The sequence below is a fragment of the Rana temporaria genome, chromosome 11 (assembly GCF_905171775.1).
Source record: "Rana temporaria chromosome 11, aRanTem1.1, whole genome shotgun sequence".
Taxonomy (NCBI): Eukaryota; Metazoa; Chordata; class Amphibia; order Anura; family Ranidae; genus Rana; species Rana temporaria.
In genome coordinates this window covers 137,809,276-137,828,272 of record NC_053499.1, presented here as the reverse complement: position 1 = coordinate 137,828,272, position 18,997 = coordinate 137,809,276, and the positions used below count along the sequence as shown (strand labels likewise).

General features: G+C 41.2%; 1 protein-coding gene across 2 annotated transcripts in view; it reads left to right on the top strand.

The window, feature by feature from the left end:
- The window catches only part of CDH8 (cadherin 8), a 507,519-nt gene that overhangs the window by 449,386 nt on the left and 39,136 nt on the right, over positions 1 to 18,997 (top strand). For both annotated transcript variants that reach the window (XM_040329195.1, XM_040329196.1), the window contains exon 10: positions 10,267 to 10,384. In XM_040329195.1, coding sequence (XP_040185129.1) covers positions 10,267 to 10,384 — 118 coding nt within the window. The remainder of the gene's footprint in view (positions 1 to 10,266; positions 10,385 to 18,997) is intronic.

Sequence of the window (18,997 nt, the reverse complement as noted above, 5' to 3'; positions counted from 1 at the left end):
TTTACTCACTGGACAGCTGTGGCCAATACAGAGGTACAGTAGTTCAGATTGCATCATTTGACCCCTCTATTAGTCCCAGTAGGTGTATTTTCTGATGGGCATTAGAGAAACTGATAAAGGCACAGTTAAGATTAAGAAATCTGGTGGTTTCAAAAGAGCCTGGAGCATGGTAACTGCAGCCAGAGGGTGAAATGAAAAATTCAGGCGTCAAGGATTCAGGAGTCAAGGATTATTTTTGATATTTTGTCTTTTATCTATGCTTGCAGTTTAGCTTTAATTTTTGTGAACAGTATATTAAAATTAGCTGTTTGTTTTTGTATGACTGTGCATATGTAGTTTTGACGTTTTTAAAGTAGTTAAACAGTCCAATTTTCTATGTAGAAATATAGGAAAAAAGAGTGGATTGCCATATGTTACGTGAGGTAGAGTAGAATACTGGACAGTCTTGTTTATGTACACAGAAGAAAAATTTGCTGAGAGCAATGTCAATAATACAGTATGTTGCAAAAACAACCTATGTACCTTATCTGAATATCATATATAGAATTATTACACACTTGAGTTTTAAAATATACATTTTGGAAGCCATTATTCAAGTTATCTTTGGTAGGCACTACTATCCCCTCAGGACTTGTGCTGTCCTCTTCGTCTCTATTCAGGATGTGCTCATAGACTATCTCCCCATTTGCAATACCAGGAATACTTGCCCCATGTTGTAATGTGCAAGATATTTTAATGTGCATACATGAGTTTTCTCCCAAACTAGAGTGTAGTAGACACGTAATTTCGTTTTCGTCCAAAAAATAAATGTATTTAGTTACTCCCGAAATTCGTTTTTATTTATTTTGTTTTTCGTAAAAAAAATGCATTCGTCTGAAAATCGAAATTAAGGTCGAATCTGTCATTGAAGGCTTATGGTGTCTGTCGAATGTTCTAAGAAGAAAAAAAAAAGAAGATTCGACAGAATCTTTAAAAAAAATAAAAAAGTTAGACTCTTCATGTCTCTTTATCGAATCTTAATGTCTCTCTATGTTGAATCTTCTCTCTCTATGTCGACTCTTCTTCATGTCTCTATAATGTCGAATCTTTTCTCTCTATGTCAAATCTTTTCTCTTTATGTAGAATAATATTGGACCAATAGAGTTAAGGTTAGGCACATTCGACCGCAACGTTTTCTGTTTTGTTAAAACGATAGCGAAAATACCTGAAATTTGGACGAAAACGAATGCACATGTCTAGAGTGTAGTACATCAGTGTGTATGCAAGAATATAGTCCCAGGGAGGCAGCGTGCATGCTGTAGTGACTTTACAGAGACACAGGCTGTAATGGAAGCCATACATATAAAACGTAAACATAATATAGACAATACTCGTGAAATTCTTCAGCCTTTAGGCTAGCCTCCCATCTTTGCATTGTGGTAACACAACTTAACATGCACAACTGATCCACATGGTAATTCATGATAATTGTGAATGGCACGCCAGGGCACATTTGTTACAGTGCACTATGGAACACAGATGTCATCTATACATTGTGGTGTGGTGCATTTCAAAATTGTACTAGTCCAGATTTAGGTGTGTTGTTGTGCATAATACTAATCAACCAGGGGTATATACAGATATATAGATAGATAGATAGATAGATAGATAGATAGATAGATAGATAGATAGATAGATAGATAGATAGATAGATAGATAGATAGATAGATAGATAGATAGATAACACTGACTAACACAAAATGTCTTCATATGTTGCAGAATTAGAGGAACTGGAAGTTCTTGAGTTCAGTTTTGGGGTGTTCACATACTGTACTCTTGGCCAACGCTGTATTCTGGCCTAGGCCGACAAGGCCCAGGCCTAGGGCAGCATTTTGCAGGGGGGCAGCACATAAAGAGTCCCTGCTGGCTTGCGATACACTGTTAGACTGGGCTGAGAGTCAAATCAGCCCCCATAAAGCGGTCTCACTGCTTCTGGTATGTGGTCGGTCGGCATTCCACAACTGTGGGGGGGGGGGAGGGGGCACCGCTTCTAATTTTGACTTTCCTATCATCCTGGACCACAAGCCTTCCTCACTGTGCTATATGTTTTCTGCTGCACCATTGGCTTGGTTATATTTTCCTAGTCCTCTCCATAAAATTATCAGAAATGTATGCTTGAAGTAGAACTATAGGAGATACTTTTGTTTTAATTTTGGATAGAGTAAGGTAGGGGTATAGCCCCTGTCCGTTTATTTTTTACCATCCCTGTCCCATTGCAGAGATTTCCCTTCACTTCCTGCCCCATAGCCAAACAGGAAGTGAGAGGAAATCTATGCAAATTAAAGCAGAGTTTCACCCAAAAATGAAACTTCCGCTTTTCAGAACCCTCCCCCCTCTGGTGTCACATTTGGCACATTTCAGGGGGAGGGGGGTGCAGATACCCTTCTAAGACAGGTATTTACACTCACTTATGGGAATACTCTTGTGCAGAAGTCCCGCCCCTACCCGCACCCCCCGCTGTCTTCTGGGAAACGCACTGTTCCCAGGAGAGAGCGGGAACCAGTGACGGCATGCCGCGCTATTCGCGCTTCCGCAGTAGGGAACCGGGCAGTGAAGCGGCGGGTGCAGCCACGGGACGAAGGATTGCTCGACCTCGGCTGCCAACATCGTGGGCGCACTGGACAGGTAAGTGTCCATATTTTAAAAGTCAGCAGCTGCAGTATTTGTAGCTACTGTCTTTTTAAAAAAAAATAATTGGCGGAACCTCTGCTTTAAGGGAATCCATTGCCATCCCCCAGGCCTTCAGAACTAGTGTCCACTCAAAAGTTTCAGGGCGGGTCTTAAACAGAAAGGGGTGTGGTCTTGACAAGAAGGGGTGGGGCATATATAAATTAGGGGGTGCACGAAATTAGTCAGGCCTAAGGCAGCACGAAACCTAAATACATTACTGCTCTTGGCCATAGATATAAATAAATGGTTGGATGACATATGATTTCAGACTTGACCTTTTTAGCTGTATCACAAAATTCATTAAACTTTTAAAAACATAACCAAGAGACGCTGCACTGCAGACACAGACAAATGCGTTCAGGCATCCTAGAGAGTCTCTTGACTTCTTCTTTTACATATCTAGCTAAGCTACAAATGACATTTAGGGAGCCATGAATGGCTTCTGCCATTTATTTCCTCCATTCAGAGGTCCTCATTGAAATTCAACTCAGGAGAGAAACATTCCATGTTAACTAGTATCGCATAGAATTTGCCCAGAGAAAAATCAATGTATTCTTAGGTAAAGATGATGCTTTTAAAGGCCATAGAATGTTTCATATATGAGCTTTCAGTTTACCTGCACCACATAGAGCACACAAGTGCTCCTAATAGCTTATTTAACCTGTTCACTGACAGTCACATTAAAAGTGTTTATCCATTAGGTTTATTCGAGAAAAGAGCACAAAGAGGAATGGTTATGTGCAAAAGGCAGTAACTCATAGTGATCTATCATAAATAATTTAAAGGGAAACGGCTGTATCTTTCCACTGTTATCTATTTTTTGTAACTTTTAGGACTATAAGGAGGCCGTACAGTATGGAAGAGTGTATAGAGCCTCCGTACAGTCTTCCCGGGAGCCATAGCTGCTTTGTACATCCACAGAAACCAATTACAAAATGCTACTATAGGAGAGTATGGCCTAGATTCACGTAGGGCGGCATTACGTTGTGCGGGCGTAGCGTATCTTATTTACGCTACAACGCCGCTACTTAGAGAGGCAAGTGCTGTATTCACAAAGCACTCGCGCCCTAAGTTATGGCGGCGTAGCGTAAATCGGCCGGCGTAAGCGCGCAAAATTCAAAGTAGGCAGGTCGTGGGCGTGTTGTTTTTAACTTCTTGCCGACCAGCCGCCGTCATTCTACGGCGGCAGGTCGGCTCTGCTAGGCGAGAGCCCGTAGCTATACGGCGGCTCTTCGAGCCGCCACTAGGGGCGCGCGCGCGCCCTCCGCTCGCCCCCGACTCCCGTGCGATCTCTCGTTACAGAGCGGGGACCGGGAGCTGTGTGTGTAAACACACAGCTCTCGGGTCCTGTCAGCGGGGGAAATGCTGATCTTCTGTTCATACAATGTATGAACAGAGGATCAGTGTTTCCCCTAGTGAGGCCACACCTCCCCCCCCCACAGTAAGAACACACCCAGGCATACTTAACCCCTTCCCCACCCCCTAGTGTTAACCCCTTCACTGCCAGTGGCATTTTTATAGTAATCCAATGCATTTTTATAGCACTGATCGCTATAAAAATGCCAATGGTCCCAAAAATGTGTCAAAAGTGTCCGAAGTGTCCGCCATAATGTCGCAGTACCGAAAAAAAATCGCTGATCGCCGCCATTACTAGTAAAAAAAAATATTAATAAACATGCCATAAAAATACCCCCTATTTTGTAAACGCTATAACTTTTGCGCAAACCAATCAATTAACGCTTATTGCGTTTTTTTTTTACGAAAAATATATAGAAGAATACGTATCGGCCTAAACTGAGGAAAAAAAATGTTTTTTTATATATTTTTGGGGGATATTTATTATGGCAAAAAGTAAAAAATATTAATTTTTTTCAAAATTGTCGCTATATTTTTGTTTATAGCGCAAAAAATAAAAACCGCAGAGGTGATCAAATACCACCAAAAGAAAGCTCTATTTGTGGGAAAAAAAGGACGCCAATTTTGTTTGGGAGCCACGTCGCACGACCGCGCAATTGTCTGTTAAAGCGACGCAGTCCCGAATCGCAAAAAGGTCTCTGGTCTTTGGGCAGCAATATGGTCCGGGGGGTAAGTGGTTAAATTAAGTGTGACCCCATGTAGATGCATGGCCGAACGAACGGCACATGCGCGCGCATGCTCAGTATCACGTCGTATTTGCGCCCAAAGATACGCCGGCTCAATGCCTGTGACGTGAACGTAACCTACGCACAGCCCTATTCACGTACGACTTACGTAAATGACGTAAAAAGATTTGCTTTTTCCGACGTCCATACCTTGCATGGGCTGCGCCACCTAGAGACCTGCACATTATATCTTGCTGTAAGAGAGGAGATTACAGGATTTCTTAGTAGTGACTTTACAACCACTTTAAATATGATACCTGGCTGATACACAGTATGGCAGAGATTTACTAAAACTGCACATGGAATCTGGTGCAGCTGCACATAGTAACCAATCAGCTTCTAAATTAAACTAAATTAAATTAAGCGTTGACAATAAAAACTGAAAGCTGATTGGTTACTATGCACAGCTGCACCAAATTCTGTGTGCTCGAGTTTTAGGCCCCTTTCACATTGGGTAGTGGAGGTGCGGTGGCGGTATAGCAGCGCTTTTTTTTAGCGCCGCTATACCGTCGTATTTACCGAGATATTCGGGCGCTAGTGGTGCAGTTTTAACCTCCACTAGCGGCCGAAAAAGGGTTAATACCGCCCGCAATGCGCCTCTGCAGAGGCGCATTGTGGGCGGTATTACCGCAGTTTCCCATTGATTTCAATGGGAAGGCGCGGTATAGGAGCGGTAAACACCCCCCTTCTATACCGCTCCAAAGATGCGGCTAGCAGGACTTTTGGAGCGGCCCTGCTAGCGCACTGCTTCAGTGTGAAAGCCTTCAGGCTTTCACATTGAAGCCTGCAGGGCATGATTTTTTTTCATGCGGTATAGCAGCGCTATTTTTAGCGCTGTACCGCATGAAAAACGCCTCAATGTGAAAGGGGCCTAAGTGATTCCCCCTCCCTATATGTTTATTTTTAGTTCTGGATAAGGTAATTTCTTCCCTTAAAGGGATAAAACCAGTCAAGATAAAAAATAGGTACATTATTTCAGTGATGTATGCAATTTCTTTGTGTTGCTAAAAGCTAAAGTGGTATCTATGTGAAAGGTTCCTTGCAGTACTTGTTTCTAGTTACGGCAGTTAGTTAATGTGAGACGGGGGAATCAAAGACTTGCTGTGATAAGACCCTTTGCTTTGACTGCCAGGTGACTAATTTAGTAAATTGGGAGGTCATATGACCTACAAAGATACTGAAGTCTATTGTGATTAATTTAATGGTACTCTACTGCGGACTATTATTCCCCATTCATGTACTGTGATATTTGAGTTGTTTGCAGCTATGGAGCATATAATTCATATGTAAGAACTAGGCAGAAGTCCTTGGGTGATGATTTATGTCACTTTATTGATGGGAAAAGGTGATCTAAAAGTGAGGTCCCATTTTGCTGTATTTTATTTAGACCTTGCCATATTTTGCATAGAGGTAACGTTTGTATGTGGTGAGGTTTAAAGTGTTTTTACACCCACTGGTGTGTTAAATATACCTTTCAAAATCTGCATAGTGGCAATGTCACTGATCGTCTGTTCCCTGATATAGGGAAAGGTGATTAGTGACGTCACACGTCCAGCCCGGCCCCCTTACAATTAGAAACACATATGAGGTCACACATAACCCCTACAGCGCCCCCTAGTGGTTAACTCCTAAACTGCAATTGTCATTTTCACAGTAAACAATGCATTTTTATAGCACTTTTTGCTGTGAAAATGACAATGGTCCCAAAAATGTATCAAAATTGTCTGATGTGTCCGCCATAATGCCGCAGTCATGAAAAAAATCGCTGATCGCCACCATTAGTAGTAAAAAAAAAAAATATTAATAAAAATGCCCTAAAACTATCCCCTATTTTGTAAACGCTATACATTTTGCGCAAACCAATCGATAAACACTTATTGCAATTTGTTTTACCAAAAATAGGTAGAAGAATATGTATCGGCCTAAACTGAGAACATTTTTTATATATATATATATATATATATATATATATATTTTTTTTTTTTTGGGGGGGGGTATTTATTATAGAAAAAAGTAAAAAATATAGATTTTTTTTCCAAATTTTCGCTCTATTTTTGTTTATAGCGCAAAAAAATAAAAACCGCAGAGGTGATCAAATACCACCAAAAGAAAGCTCTATTTGTGGGAAAAAAAGGACGCCAATTTTGTTTGGAAGCCACATCGCACGACCGCGCAATTGTCAGTTAAAGCGATGCAGTGCCGAATCGCAAAAACTGGCCAGGTCCTTTACCTGCATAATGGTCCGTAAGTGGTTAAATAGGAAGTAAACCCTCTCTTAAAAAAAAAAAAAACCTGCAAGACAAAGGCATAATGAGCTAGTATGCATAGCATACTTACCTGTTTACGAAGCCCCCGCACTGGTTCTCGGACACGTCCTCCGTCGCCGTCCATGATACCCAGAGTGACTTCCAGGTATCGCTGCTGCGGGCGCTGTGACTGGCTGGAGCAGCGATGATGTCACTCTCACACATGCACGCAGGAGCCGCCACTAACGGCATGATGCCTTTAGTAGCATGCGCCGTAGACATCAGTGCTGTCTTTCTTGGAAATATCTCCTTAACCGTGTAGGTTAAGGAGATATATCTTGGACCTACAGGTAAGCCTTAATCTAGGCTTACCTGTAGGTCAAAGTGGTCTGTAAGGGTTTACAACCACTTTAACCCTCTTGGGCATGGAGTTCACCAGAGCTTCACAGGCTAGTACTGGAGTCCTCTTCCACTCCTCCATGATAACATTACGGAGCTGGTGGATGTTAGAGACATTGCACTCCTCCATCTTCCATTTGAGGATGATTCACAGATGCTCAATAGGGTTTAGGTCTGGAGACATGTTTGGCCAGTCCATCACCTTTACCCTCAGCTTCTTTAGCAAGCAGTGGTCATCAGGGAGGTGTGTTTGGAGTCATTATCATGCTGCGGCCCAGTCTCTGAAGGGAGGGGATCATGCTCTGCTTCAGTATGTCACAATACATGTTGGCATTCGTGGTTCCCTCAATGAACTGTAGCTCCCCAGTGTCGGCAACATTAATGCAGCCCCAGACCATGACACTCCCACCAACATACTTGACTGTAGGCAAGACACACTTGTATTCGTACTCCTCACCTGGTTGTCGCCACACACACTGGTCTCATCAAACCACAGGGCATGGTTTCAGTAATCCATGTCCTTAGTCTGCTTGTCTTCAGCAAACTATTTGCGGGCTTTCTTGTGCATCGTCTTTAGAAGACTCTTCCTTCTGGGACAACAGCCATGCAGACCAATTTGAAACAGTGTGCGGTGTATGGTCTGAGAACTGACAGGCTAACCCCTGTCAGTGTAATATCTGGGGTGTTCTGTAATTTTAACAACTTCCATTCAAATATGACAACACTGCTCCTTCATGGATACAGTAGAGTGAGCTATCATTGTCACCTTCACACAGGAAGTGTTTTACTGGCAGGATCACCAGGTTAAAATAAAAAGTACAAAAGCCTAAACACAAAAATTAAATGGCGTCACCAAAGCTAAGGACTGACATCATACTTTTATAATTTAAGATATTTTATAATATCTGAGTGACACCATTCTGCTATTCTGTCAAAATACAGTAAGCGAGTTACATTTAAACATTTGTCTGTTTCCTCAATCATGGTCAATCATAGTCCTGATCTGGCCAAAGCTGTCTGCTTCTCTCAGGTCAGTCATAACATCATATCTGTGCATGGGTGGCATATTGCAGCAAAAAAGGCAGAGTATCAATTACCCCGCCAATAATTGGTACAGCCTTGATTCAGCTCATGCATTTTTATTTAACAGATCCATACGTCTTGTTCTGTCCATTTACATTCCTTTCATACATCATCAACAGTGGGCGTCCTGGGAACACACTCTATGTGACTGTAATAATTATTAGCCAATTATCAGAAGACATCACAAGCAGAGAGAAAAATAACAATTTATTATACCATGTTTTTCATATATTTTTTTTTTATCTGGCTTATGCTTCCATTCACTTTTCTGCTCCCTGTGGTTAACATCCTTTAAAATTGAAGATGGCAAAATCCTCCATCAGTGAACTAATTTTGAGAGATGATACATTTTTTATGAATAATGTTGGTTGTAGTGCCTTTTAGTATACTGATGTAATGGTGTTTTATTGTTGAGTTACGGAGCTTTCAAAATACCCCTAGGCTTCTACTGCATGTGGTCTACCTAGAACACAAAAGAGTGAACCTATGGGAGTTTGAAAGGGTTGTAATTCACTGACAGAGGGCTAATGCACATCCGTTAAGAGGTACGTGCTTGACCGCTGCAAGGATCCACATGGAAATGCTATATGTGCTCTTAAAAATCTTGCTATCCTAGAAGTTTATACACATCAGTCTGGTAGGTAACAGCTGGTGCTTGAATGCATCTACTCATCTTATTGTGCAAAGTAAAAATTTAAAGTGTACCTCTCAGCAAATAGAAGAAAATTTATAAAGTCTACATTTTTATCCCTGAACAACTGTTTATTTTAAAAATCAGCTCAGCGTATTATTTTTAGTAATTGAAAGAGATAGGTTTGGAACCCATGTCAATTTTAGCTATCTTCGCCACCATTGGGGAGATTTCTTTTCATTCCCGGTCCTGGTGGTGTCCTGTGCACACCTCCCAACATTTTGAGATGGGAATGAGGGACACCTACTTGCAAATGTATGTTGGCATATGACACGCCCCCTGCCACAACCTCTTAACCTCCCTGGCGGTATGATTCTGTCAGATTTTTGATGCTGAAAACGGTACAATTGTTTTGCATGGAAATTGTATTATATTGTAGGCCTGTAATTCTTAGGAATAACTCACTTAAATCTGTCCAAACAAGAGTCTAGAGTAGACATCCGGGTATGATAAAGTTTGAAACACAAAATCATAAATTATAATAAATAACTATAAATAATTATAACAAATAATAATATAATAATAAAAAAAATTATTACTTTCAGTGTTTGATGACGAATTTCCCCACAAATCGTTATCGCTCAATTCGGCAAGTGATTCTAATTTATTATCGATGTTTTCTATCTGATCCAAAACCACTTTTGACGTAAAGGGACACTTTTTGGTTGCTATGGACAATCTCCAGTTTCCAGGCAGAAAAAAATGTTTTTATTATACAAAAGTGCATGCACAGCCCTAGTATTTTTTAATTATATTTTTGTTTCATTTAAAAGATAAGGGATTTTTTTTAGAAATCATATATACACTGACCAAAAATAGAGTTATATAAAAGAGATATCTGAGATTTCATGATGCATATCAAAAGCACATGGTGAACAGGTAATTTTGTGAATGGGTATGTACTAAACAAAATTATAAACCTTTATTTACTAAGGAAATTTGTGATGTGTTTTCAAAATCCACTTGCTGAACTTATGGTTGTCATGTTTTCTTGCAGATTATTCAAACGGTCAGTGCTATAGACAAGGATGATCCAAGAAATGGACACTACTTTTTCTACAGCCTTCTCCCAGAAATGGCCAATAACCCAAATTTTACCATCAAAAACAATGAAGGTAATTTCCTTGTGTAAAGAGAAATATAAGAAATGTGTAATGCATATGATGCTAATGTTTCTTTTTAAGTGTGTAAGGCTGGGTTCACACAATCTTTGGCTCACAGCAGGGGTCTGGTGCGTCCCCGTTCACCGTTTTAGGTCCAATTTCAGACAGAATTCTTGTCTGAATTAAAACCTGAAACAAACCAAAAGACGCTACAGTGGAGATATGTAAATCGGCCCCATAGAGAGCCAGTTAAAATCTCCTGCTATTGCGAATTGGATGCGGTGAACCGGCATCCATTTTGCAATAGTGTGAACCCGGCCTTAAGTGTATAAGCAGAGATTGCAAAAAATGTATAAAAAAATTTGATATTGAATATTTCCAAAGTTGTGTGGTTCTTTGGCTTTAGCAGGTGCAAGTGTTCACCCTCTACCAAGAAAACATTGAAGGTTACTATAGATAACACCAGACAATACAGTTTGTCACTTATATATTTCATGTGTGTGTTTCCGCAATGTGCTAGAAAACTTTTTAACCTTGGATAAGCTGCTGTCAAGAGTTTTTGAGAGGTGTAAATGCCACTGTTTCTATATTTATTATACATACAGTATATTTATATGATGACGACTGTTGATACAGAGTTTCAATTCTGTTTGACATTTTGTTAGAGAGGTTGTATCAGGAAGAAATCATATCATTTTGACTTGTTATTGTTGCTATATGAGTTTTCAGCGTCATCACCTATAAATGTTAATTTAGTGATATGCAATCATTTTAGTAAATAGAAACTGCTAAATATCTTTTCTCATCAGCAGTTAGAGTAGTCTTATGACTTATATCAGTGTCTGGTTAAAGCTTGTGGGAGGAGTTTCATTCTCCTCTTACTGTCCTATGAGGCTGCAGGGCCCGTAACCCTTTGTCTGGACAGTGCTGATTGGCCCTGTGCTGATCACATGCACTATCCCAAGAAAAAAAAAGACTCTCTAGCAATACACACCAAACTGAGCATGCGCAGCTTGTCCCCTAGCCTCTGTACTATCTGGAGATGAGTTGGGGACTCTGGAAGTAGGGGAGGATCAGAGCAGACAGCCTTTTTACACAGTGCAGAGTATTAACCCCTTAGGTTCCATAGTGAGTATAACAAGAATGCTTTACTGCATATATAGATTGATTTTACTGGAGAAAAAGTGCATAACAGGTCTACAATACACTTGCTCAGCTCCAAATCTATCCCACAGCTCTCTTAGCAGTGCATACAGAGATACAAATACTTTAAATAAAATGAGAAGAATATTTAAAAGTACTAAGCAGCTGTTAAAAAATATAGAACATCAAAACAGTAGCATAAAAATAAAACAGTCCAGTCCCTGGATTATGGAAATACTAAAACAACGCTAAAAATTAGGATAATTCTGGTAATAATAAAACTCGTGGTCAGCACCACTGATAAATGTTTTTGTGCAGCATATGATATGAGAACAGTTTAGAGCGTCAATAGGCGTTAGTAAACAATTTGTCCAGGGGTGCACCTTCCACCAAAAAACAGTATCTGTATTCCACCTCGTGAAGCACACTCCCACAGGGGGTCAAACTCACCAGAAACCTCTAATGAGGAAGCCTTAAGTAATGTGATCGTCAGCCACTTTGCACTGGGTCCTCACCATCAACTAAGATCCATTGGTACAGGGTCTCTAATGTGAGTCATAAAACACAAGAATGGGTTGCACACAAAGTAATCCTGTTTAATATGTCAAAACTCCCCATACAACAGAAGACCCCTTAAAAATAACTGCTTACATTTGATGAATAACAACAAGCATAAAATTGTGACCCAAGAGGGCGCTATCACTAGTATCAGCCGTCCGAGAGGAATCGCTCCTTGCAGACACCGCAATCACTTCGCGGGGAGCGCTAGTGTATGTGGCGGCCGACTCCACTGATGCGTTTCGTCACTTCCTGACTTCAACTGGTGATAATTGTCACTGTAGAAATTTGAAGGTTTTGAAGGTCTTCTGCCTTCCTCCCATACCCTGTCGTAGTATTCTTCGAGTGCTGCAGAGGTTAATACCAGCGCTGGACCGGTGGCAAGAACTCATCAAGGGTGAAAATTATTTTTGTCCTTTCTACCCCACTCCTCCACTCCTCCATTCATAGAAACTGTACTATAGCTTTCATAAATGAAAGGTGATCTATGAATGGAGGTGGCAGATGTCCACTGTCCTCCATTCATGGATTGCTTTTCATTCATACTGTAGATAACACATTGCACAGGAAGAAAGCAGAAATTACTCTAAGCCAGGCTCTTACCGCTGTTTGTGGTGAGCCCTGGTTTGGAATGCAGCACAGATGTTGGTGTGTATCATCCTTCTGTTTTTGGTCTAATAGTTGGTCAGAGGAGAGGACTGTGACATCTTGCATAATCTGCTGGCAGCAGTGATTGCTTTTCCTTCCCTGTATACTGTCCTCTTACCAGTGCTCCTTCCTGTAATGTCAAGTGAATACAATACTACTGTGCTTCTAAACTTTAATAAAGTATGTTTAATGCACCAGATATGTGAAATGTATTACTTTTTCTTTAGTTCTGAAACTTTATGCATCCCTTCCCTGTGCTGATAAAGAAAATAAAAAACTGGACCTGGGATTTAGGGTGTTTTGTGAACACTAGCACTAGAATAGCCTAGAATGTAACATTTACCATTTCTAGCTAGACTTAGAGAGACAGTCTGAATCAAAACATCTACTGCTGTGCTCTGTTTTTGGAAATCCACAATTCTTTTCAAATCCTATGTCTAGGTAAATCCTGTATTCATTATTTTTTGTCAGATGAAGATTTAAGGAATATATACACTATATTGTCAAAAGTATTGGGATGCCTGCCCTTACATGCACATGAACTTTAATGGCATCCCAGTCTTCTGTCCGTAGGGTTCAATATTGAGTTGGACCACCCTTTGCAGCTATAACAGCTTTGCGTTAATTCATCTCAAAGGTGTCAGGTTGAGGTCAGAATTGTGCAGGCCAGTCAACTTCCTCTACCCCAAACTTGCTCATCCATGTCTTCGTGGACCTTGTTTTGTGTACTGGTGCACAGTCATGTTGGAACAGGAAGGGACCATCCCCAAACTGTTCCTACAAAGTTGGGAGTATGAAATTGTCCAAAATGTCTTGGTATGCTGACGCCTTAAGAGTTCCATTCACTGAAACTTAAGGGGCCAAGCCCAACCCCTGAAAAACAACCCCACACCATTTCCCCACTCCACCAAATGATTTGAACCAGTGCACAAAGCAAGGTCCATGAAGACATAGATGAGCGAGTTTGAGGTGAAGGAACTTGACTGTCCTGCACAGAGTTCTGACCTCAACCTTTGGAATGAATTAGAGCAGAGGCTGCGAGCCAGGATTTCTCTTCTAAAATCAGTGCCTGAACTCACAAATGTGCTTTTGGAAGAATGGTCAAACATTCCCATAGACGCACTCCTAAACCTTGTGGACAGCCTTCTCTGAAGAGTTCAAGATGTTATAGCTGCAAAGGGTGGGCCAACCCAATATGGAACCCTACGGGCTATGGACTAAGACTGGGATGCCATTAAAGTTCATGTGCGTGTAAAGGCAAGTATCTCAATACTTTTGACAATATAGTGTATATTGTACTCATATTAGTTCAACACTTTTCAAAAAGGTATACATTAAAAAAGAAAATGGATGCAAAAACATTATAATAAGTTATGAAATAGAATCCATTAGCTCCTCAAAAAATATCTTTCCACATCACAACTTTTCTTTGATTTGCAAATCCACAATTGAATTTCTAGAAGTTTAGTGATCAGATCTGCCAGAAAAGCTTGGGTAGCTACTGTATATTCTGAAAGGTCATTTCAAAGTTTTAGAGGGCTCGAAGTATTGTCTAAAAGTTCATTTAATTCTTGATTCTTCAAAAGAAATAGGTTGGTAATTATATAGACAATTATCTAAAGTTCAGATATTTAAAGACAAAAAGTCAAAGAGTGGCTTTCCCCCTAACATTAAGCTTTAAACAATTAGCTTTAATAATGCACTGCCATGCTAATTGCCTTAATAGCAACGTTAGCACAATGCCAGTATTTCTGTGAATGGGATTAAAGCATATGAAATAAAAATCCATCTGCTGTATATATATAATTTACATTCGACATATTAACATTTACATAGGAAGAGGCTGAAAAGTACTTTACATCTGATTACTTTCTTTCTCTACCAGAGTTATTCTTGTTAAAACTTAATGGTCTTAAAACTGCATTACAGCACTTAATATGCTTTTCATAATAGAACACAAATGTTAGAACTTGCAACTTACACTGTAAGCAATTTACTTATCAGTGAATTTCGAAATATGGATTCTGGATGTCCTTGAATTGCCAGGCAGATGAACTATGAAACAGTGTCAAGTTTGTGCTTGTCATTTTACCTTTGTTTAAGCCTAAAGCAGGCAGTACTTGTATTCGTGCAAATGCTCCGATGCTTGACCTGATACTGGACAGTCAGGGGTGATCGGTGCAGCGGTGAGGGGAGTTACAAGCAGCAATCTTCCTGTATAGATTTCAATAAAGCATCTGACATCTGCTCCCCCCCCCTGCGGCTTTCAGCTGCTTTATTGAAATCTATACAAGGAAATTAGTGCTTTTAACACCCCCACCACCGCACCGATCACCCCTGGCTGTCCCCTGTGTCCTTCTCCGTGTCCTCCTCTGTGTGCTCCTCCAGTCCCTCTCTGTGTCCTCCATGCTCCTCCAGACCCCCTCCAAGTCCTCTGTGCTCCTTTAGTCCCCCTCCATGTCCTCCACGCTCCTCTGGTCCCCCCCATGTCCTCTGTGCTCCTCTGGTCCCCTTGTCATCTTCTCCCATGCTCGCCTCCAGGACTTCTTATGAGCCTCTCCCATCCTTTGGAACTCCATTCCCCATCTGTCTGACTATCTCCTAATCTATCCATCTTTAGATGTTCCCAGAAAACACTTTTTTAAAGAAGCCTATCTACTTTTAACTAATACACAGTTATTATCTTTGTATCACTTGACCCTCCCTCTTAGATTGTAAGCTCTAATGAGCAGAATCCCTCTGATTCCTCTTTTACTAAATCGTAGTGTATTTGTAATGTCTTTCCATTTTGTAAAGCGCTAAGCAAACTGACACTTTAGAAATCCTGTATAATAATAATAATAATACCGTGCACTGCTCTATGCACACTACAAATCTAATTTCAGAAACAAGCAAGAGAGGGTGTCTACATTCCTACATACAGTGGAACCATGGAGAACTGATGTAGCCACCCTCAAACAGGAAATCAGATCACAGCAGCAAAAACAAAGAAATTACAGTATTTGGAGGAGGCTGAGAGCAATAGAAGGAGCTTTTTTGAATTAAAGCGGAGTTCCACTCACACATTTTTTTTTTAAAAGTCAGCAGCTACAAATACTGTAGCTGCTGACTTTTAATAAGGACACTTACCTGTCCAGGGTGCCCGCGATGTCAGCCCCCGAGGCCCATCTGTCCATCGGATCGGGTGTGACGCCACCATTTTTAACTAAGGGAAACCGGCAGTGGAGACTTTCAGCTTTACTGCCCGTTTCCTACTATGCATGCGTATGTCACACTGCGCTTTGTGAATGGCCAGCTTATCTCCTGGGACACACACAGGTTCCAGAAGACACAGGTGAGGGAGGAATTAACCTAGGAGCTCCGCGGTATAGAAAGTGGCAGATTAGGATGACTGCATAGCAACAGGGCGTTTCTGGTAAGTATTTTTTTTTTATCCAAATGTTTTTTATATATGTTTCCATGAGTGTTTTAATATTTTTTTTTGTTATACTTGAATAGAGTTCTTTCTTTCTAAACCAGAGATTAGTGTCATTTGAATATTGTCCCTACGCACAGTGCTGGGGCAGGAGCAGCACAATGTAATGCCACTATGGCACATGCTGAGCAAGGCACAGAATAATGCAGGTGGATACTAACCATTGTGGCTCACAGGAAGGGACAAACCAGGTGACACTGTCTGCAATTGAAGGCGAACAGTTGCAAAATGGTCATCATCTCCTTGTGCCTAGAGCCCAGAGGCCTAGTGACAGCCCTGGTTGTATTTTTTCCAGATACTAATAGCAATTCGTTGAGTACATTTTTATGTGTTGTCTAGCGCTGAATCGTTAAATAGACAGCAGCAGCTGGCTGCTCATTCTCAACCTTTCCTACCCTAGGCTGAATCCTCCGGGGGCTTTAAAAAAATACTGGGCCTGTTGAATCTCTTTTGATCTAACTAGATACCACTCGGAAACTGCTGTAAAATAGGACTCTACCAAAAGTGAAGGTCGCGTCCAACAGCAAAGGCTCCAGTCAGCCAAAAAACATAAATTAATATATTCCACTAGGCCATTAAATATATAAACATTTTTTTCCTCTTAAACCATTGCATCGTAAGGATACTATAATCAGCCTGTTTATGAAACAGTGATTTGTCTCACAGGATCGCTGTATCCTCAGCAATCAACGGACAGTAAAACTGCTAGAGAGAAGTGAAGCAAAACAGCAGCAGTAAATCTACAGAGTGAGATGCAGCAGAAATTTATGGCGTAAAACATTCCCTAAATCGGCAATGCATTCAAATGATGGTCTGATGACAGAAACTCCTCTGGTTTTATTTTTTATTTTGTGTTGTTTTGGAGAAAGCACATTTTTACTTGTAGTAATTGGACCCTAAGTACCAGCTCGGTTATTGGAAATGGTTCCCAAGTGGCTTAGCCTAGATTAAAAAGATGCTATTATCCAAATAAAATCTGTGAATTATACATAGTTTAAACATTGTTTTACCATATCCGCAGGCCTGTTTTTATAAAACATATAGGTCTAAATATGTGATGCCACACAATGGGGTTGATTGACTAAAATAAAACTGAAGAGTGCAAAATCTAGTGCAATCAGCTTCCAGGTTTCTCTGTCAAGGCTTAATTGAACACGCTGAAGTTAGAAGCTGATTGGTTACCACGTACAGCTGCTTTAGAATTTGCATTCTCCAGTTTTAGCAAATCAACCTAAAATAAAACCTTTACATAACAAACATGCTATACTTACTTGCTCTGTGCAATGGTTTTGCACAGAGAAGCCTTAAAGTGGTTGTTGTAAACCCTTACAGACCACTTGGCCCTACAGGTAAGCCTAGATTTGGGTGCAAGAAATATCTCCTTAACCTACACGGTTAAGGAGATATTTGCAGAAAAGACTGCATGGGGCAGAGGAAAAGACGGCTGAGTCCGACCCCCGACCCCATGCGGCTATCGCAGCCTGGATTTGAGGGCACTTCTGGATGCACCTTTTGGCTCTGGACCCTATACCAGCTAGGACATTGCTACTGTCCCGTCCTGAGCATCGCTTCATTTACATCTATGTAACTGTTGTATATACTTTTGTTGTTACTACATTAAACAGATCACTCAGAGGCGCTTTTTCTGTTTGTTTTCTCTTCATGTGTATCCTGAGCTGGCTTTGATTCTGAGAAGAGCTGCCCTGAGTACCTGTCAGCTATCCCTACTGGCTTTGAAGAGCCATTCAAACTAACATTATAGTACTATTTATGGACTGGAAAATTTGTCTTTGGACTCTTTGGCCCGGATTCACAAAGCACTTACGCCGACGTATCTCGAGATACGCCGCGTAAGTGTAAATATGCGCCGTCGTATCTATGCGCCGGACTCTGAAACCAAGATACGCCTGAAAATAGGCTTCATCCGACCGATGTAACTTTCCTACACCGGGGTAGAGTGGGCGCATATTTACGCTGGACGTATTTGGTGCACCCGTTGATTTTCTATTGATATATGCAAATGAGGGAGATACGCCGATTCACGAATGTCCGTCCGTCCGACGCAGTGCGCGTAAAGTCCTACATCCGGCGTAAAGTTATGCCCCATAAAGCAGGTGTAAGTCAGCAGCATGAATGCAAATGGCTGCACCAGCCAACTTATTTTACGTAGTTTACATAGGACGTCAATATGACTAGGCGTAGGTTACGTTCACGCCGTAGGCAGTGATCCGGCGTTTCTTAGGGAGTAGTTCCGACCTGATTCTGAGCATGCGCACTGGGATGCGTCCACGGGACGGCGCATGCGCCGTTCATTATACGTATCTGTCTGAGACTCAGCCCATCATTTGCATGGGGTCACGCCACATTTGCATGGCTCACGCCCACTTCCACATACGCCAGCTTATGCCTAGGAAACCCAGCGCAGATTTGGCAGCACTGGCTTTGTGAATCCATTGCTTGCCTCTCTGCGCTACGTCGGCGTAGCGTATATTAGATACGCTACGCCGGCATAACTATGCGCCGATGTATGTGAATCCGGGCCTTTGTCTTTTGGACTGACTACTTGCTGTATACACAATTTTTGTGTTTGCTGTTATCTTTATATATACCCTCCTAGTGATTTCCTATGCAGAAACCCTGAGCGCTGTTACCCATTGCAATATTATACTTCCTTTTTAATGCTCTTCTTTTTGGGTCCCCTACTGGCAGCCCTGGCTGTTCCCCCTCTGCCAAGTGCCCCCAATAGCAAGCCTGCTTGCCCCTGAGCCACGCTCTATGTGTCCATTCACACACATTTAGGG